Consider the following 2326-nt stretch of genomic DNA (forward strand, 5'->3'; position numbering starts at 1 on the left):
TCCACATACGATATTGCATTTCGTTTTTACATGCAATTACAGGAAAAATAAACAAAAAATTGCGATCGTATTTCAAAAGGAAGGAAAGGAATACACATATCATCGTATAAAATTTCAAACAAGTAGATTGTGTTTGCTGTGAAATATTTAAACGTTAGTAGGACGAGATTATTTTGTATAAAATAAAAAAAACAAAAAATACATATATGCTTCGTCCTTATCAGATATAAATGAAGTTTCAATCTAAAGTTTGAATCAAAAAAAAAAAAAAAAAAAAAAGGAAGTAAATTGAATTCTTTATTGTTAGTGAATAACAATAGTTAGTTCTAATTGTCCCTATTTTTCTTTCCAATGTAAGAAATTCCTTCTTGTTTTTATGTAACAATTTCCTGGATGGCAATTTAAGACAATTTATATTCTCCTTATCTTTCTTAATCATCTAATATCACAAATAGACATACGAATGTCTAGTATTTTTCCTATTCTAAGAAGATTTTCTACATTATATTCTACATTATATTATTTTAAAGACATTCACATTCAAACTTTGTTTCTTACTTTGTACCATTACTCATAATAAAAGATATACTGCTAAAAATGGAATGCAAATTCCAAAGATCTCCACATCAACGCATTAATTAAAAAAAAAGGAAACTTTTCCTATTCTAAGAAGATTCTCTATACTATATTTTTTCAAAAAAAGACATTCAAAATTCGTTTCTTACTTTGTACCATCATGCTCATTACTCATAACAAAAGACATACTGCTCAAAATGAAATGCAGAGATGTCCACATCAACGCATTAATTAAAGAAAAAGGGAATTTTCTCATATACGTTATCTTGGATTGTTCTGCTTGGAGGAAATTTCACGTTATTCCAAATATCCAATCAACAATTGAAAGCTTCTCGTCGGAACGATTAATTAAAGCGATTAACGGATAAAGAAAGCAGAAGAACGACGACGTACTTCCAATATATGAAGATCGGTCCCGCAGATGCCCGAATAAGCAACTTTGATTCGAACATCGTTCGGCCCTGGATTCGGCACATCCGCCTTCCGCAACTCAAGAGTGTAATTCTTCACGTCGAAGCTGAGGAATTCCATCTTCCCGGTAGTTATGCACGGATGATAACTAACTCGGCATCTCTGTCCAACATTTATATATCTGTTTCGTCGCGTGTTTATGTTTATATATTGGTGCCGTGTGCCGACGCTTAATCGCCAAATACGCTGTGGCGCGCAACGGCTACGGTCGCGTGGAAGGCGCACTGCAACACAAGAACGACATAAGATAAGAAAGAGAAATGTTTGAAAGATTTTGGAACGGATGATTAACTCGATTGTGCACGTTTCCACACGAAAAGGAATGTTTTTGATAAATTGTGAAAATTGAAAATAATAAGATTGATGATAGATAGGTTCGATTTGAAATTGTTTTTCCAAGGAGGCGAATTTATTAAGAGATTTTTTTTGGGATAATTCGTTCCACGGGTCGAAGAACTGACTTTCGAGAAGACGATTAAGCATGATAAAGTGTAGATAATTACAGTTCGTTAATAAAATAATTGGACAGTGTTTCGCTATGTGAGAATATAATTGTTTTATATTAAGGAAACTTGGTTTGGAAACTTGGAAGAGCGTAATAAAGAGATATTTATTAAGGTTGCGCGATCGCGTTTGAAACTGTGGATGGAAAAATTGCCTTTCCTTTCCTCGATTAGAGATCTGTTTAATCCCGATTTACGTTTCTTATTTATTTATACCGATTGCGCTTACGTTTCTTATGGAAATAATTTTCCATTTTGCAGAGGAAAGAAGCAATATTTTACATAGTAACTTTGCACTTAGGGTAATAAATTTTAGACGAATACGTGGATTTCTTTATGAAGAATAAAAGTGAGATAAATTGCAGAAAAGAGAAAGAAAGAAGGATATGGATAATGGAAGAAATAATAAATTTCGAGAAAAAATAGCGAATTCTATTTAAACGATGATTCTTCATAAGGATCCTCAGAATATATTTTATACATCCCTTTCTAGAATTTTTCTTAACAAACAAGAATTATTAAATTCTGAATAACTCGTAATTTAAAAATTTTCCTCTTACCTTATATTATAAACTTTCATTCTTTTCATAAAAAGAAAAAAAAATTGATCGTTAATATTTCATCGTTCTCGACACTTTCACGAAAATTTAGAAAATAATTCTCGATCCTTCGAAACCAATTTTCAAACCAATCGAGCCGATTTATATGACAAATCTTTTTGCTTTTTGAAGAAAGCATTTTAAGAGGAGGAGGAGAGGAAAAAAAAAAAAAAAAAA

The 2326-nt window shown here is 31.4% G+C and overlaps 1 protein-coding gene and 1 long non-coding RNA gene across 2 annotated transcripts in view; both read right to left on the bottom strand.

Moving 5' to 3' along the window:
- The window catches only part of LOC102673421 (D-altritol 5-dehydrogenase-like), a 6845-nt gene that overhangs the window by 2280 nt on the left and 2239 nt on the right, over nucleotides 1-2326 (bottom strand). The window contains exon 2 of the mRNA XM_006615609.1: nucleotides 970-1271. Within this exon, the coding sequence (XP_006615672.1) occupies nucleotides 970-1107 (138 nt within the window). The 5' untranslated portion in view covers nucleotides 1108-1271. The remainder of the gene's footprint in view (nucleotides 1-969; nucleotides 1272-2326) is intronic.
- On the bottom strand, nucleotides 287-918 carry LOC116185622. The gene is made up of 2 exons (XR_004150485.1): nucleotides 726-918; nucleotides 287-557 (listed from the first exon to the last, which is right to left on the bottom strand). It is a non-coding gene; the product is annotated as an uncharacterized LOC116185622 (long non-coding RNA).

Source organism: Apis dorsata, unplaced genomic scaffold (assembly GCF_000469605.1).
Source record: "Apis dorsata unplaced genomic scaffold, Apis dorsata 1.3 scaffold_227, whole genome shotgun sequence".
Lineage (NCBI taxonomy): Eukaryota > Metazoa > Arthropoda > Insecta > Hymenoptera > Apidae > Apis > Apis dorsata.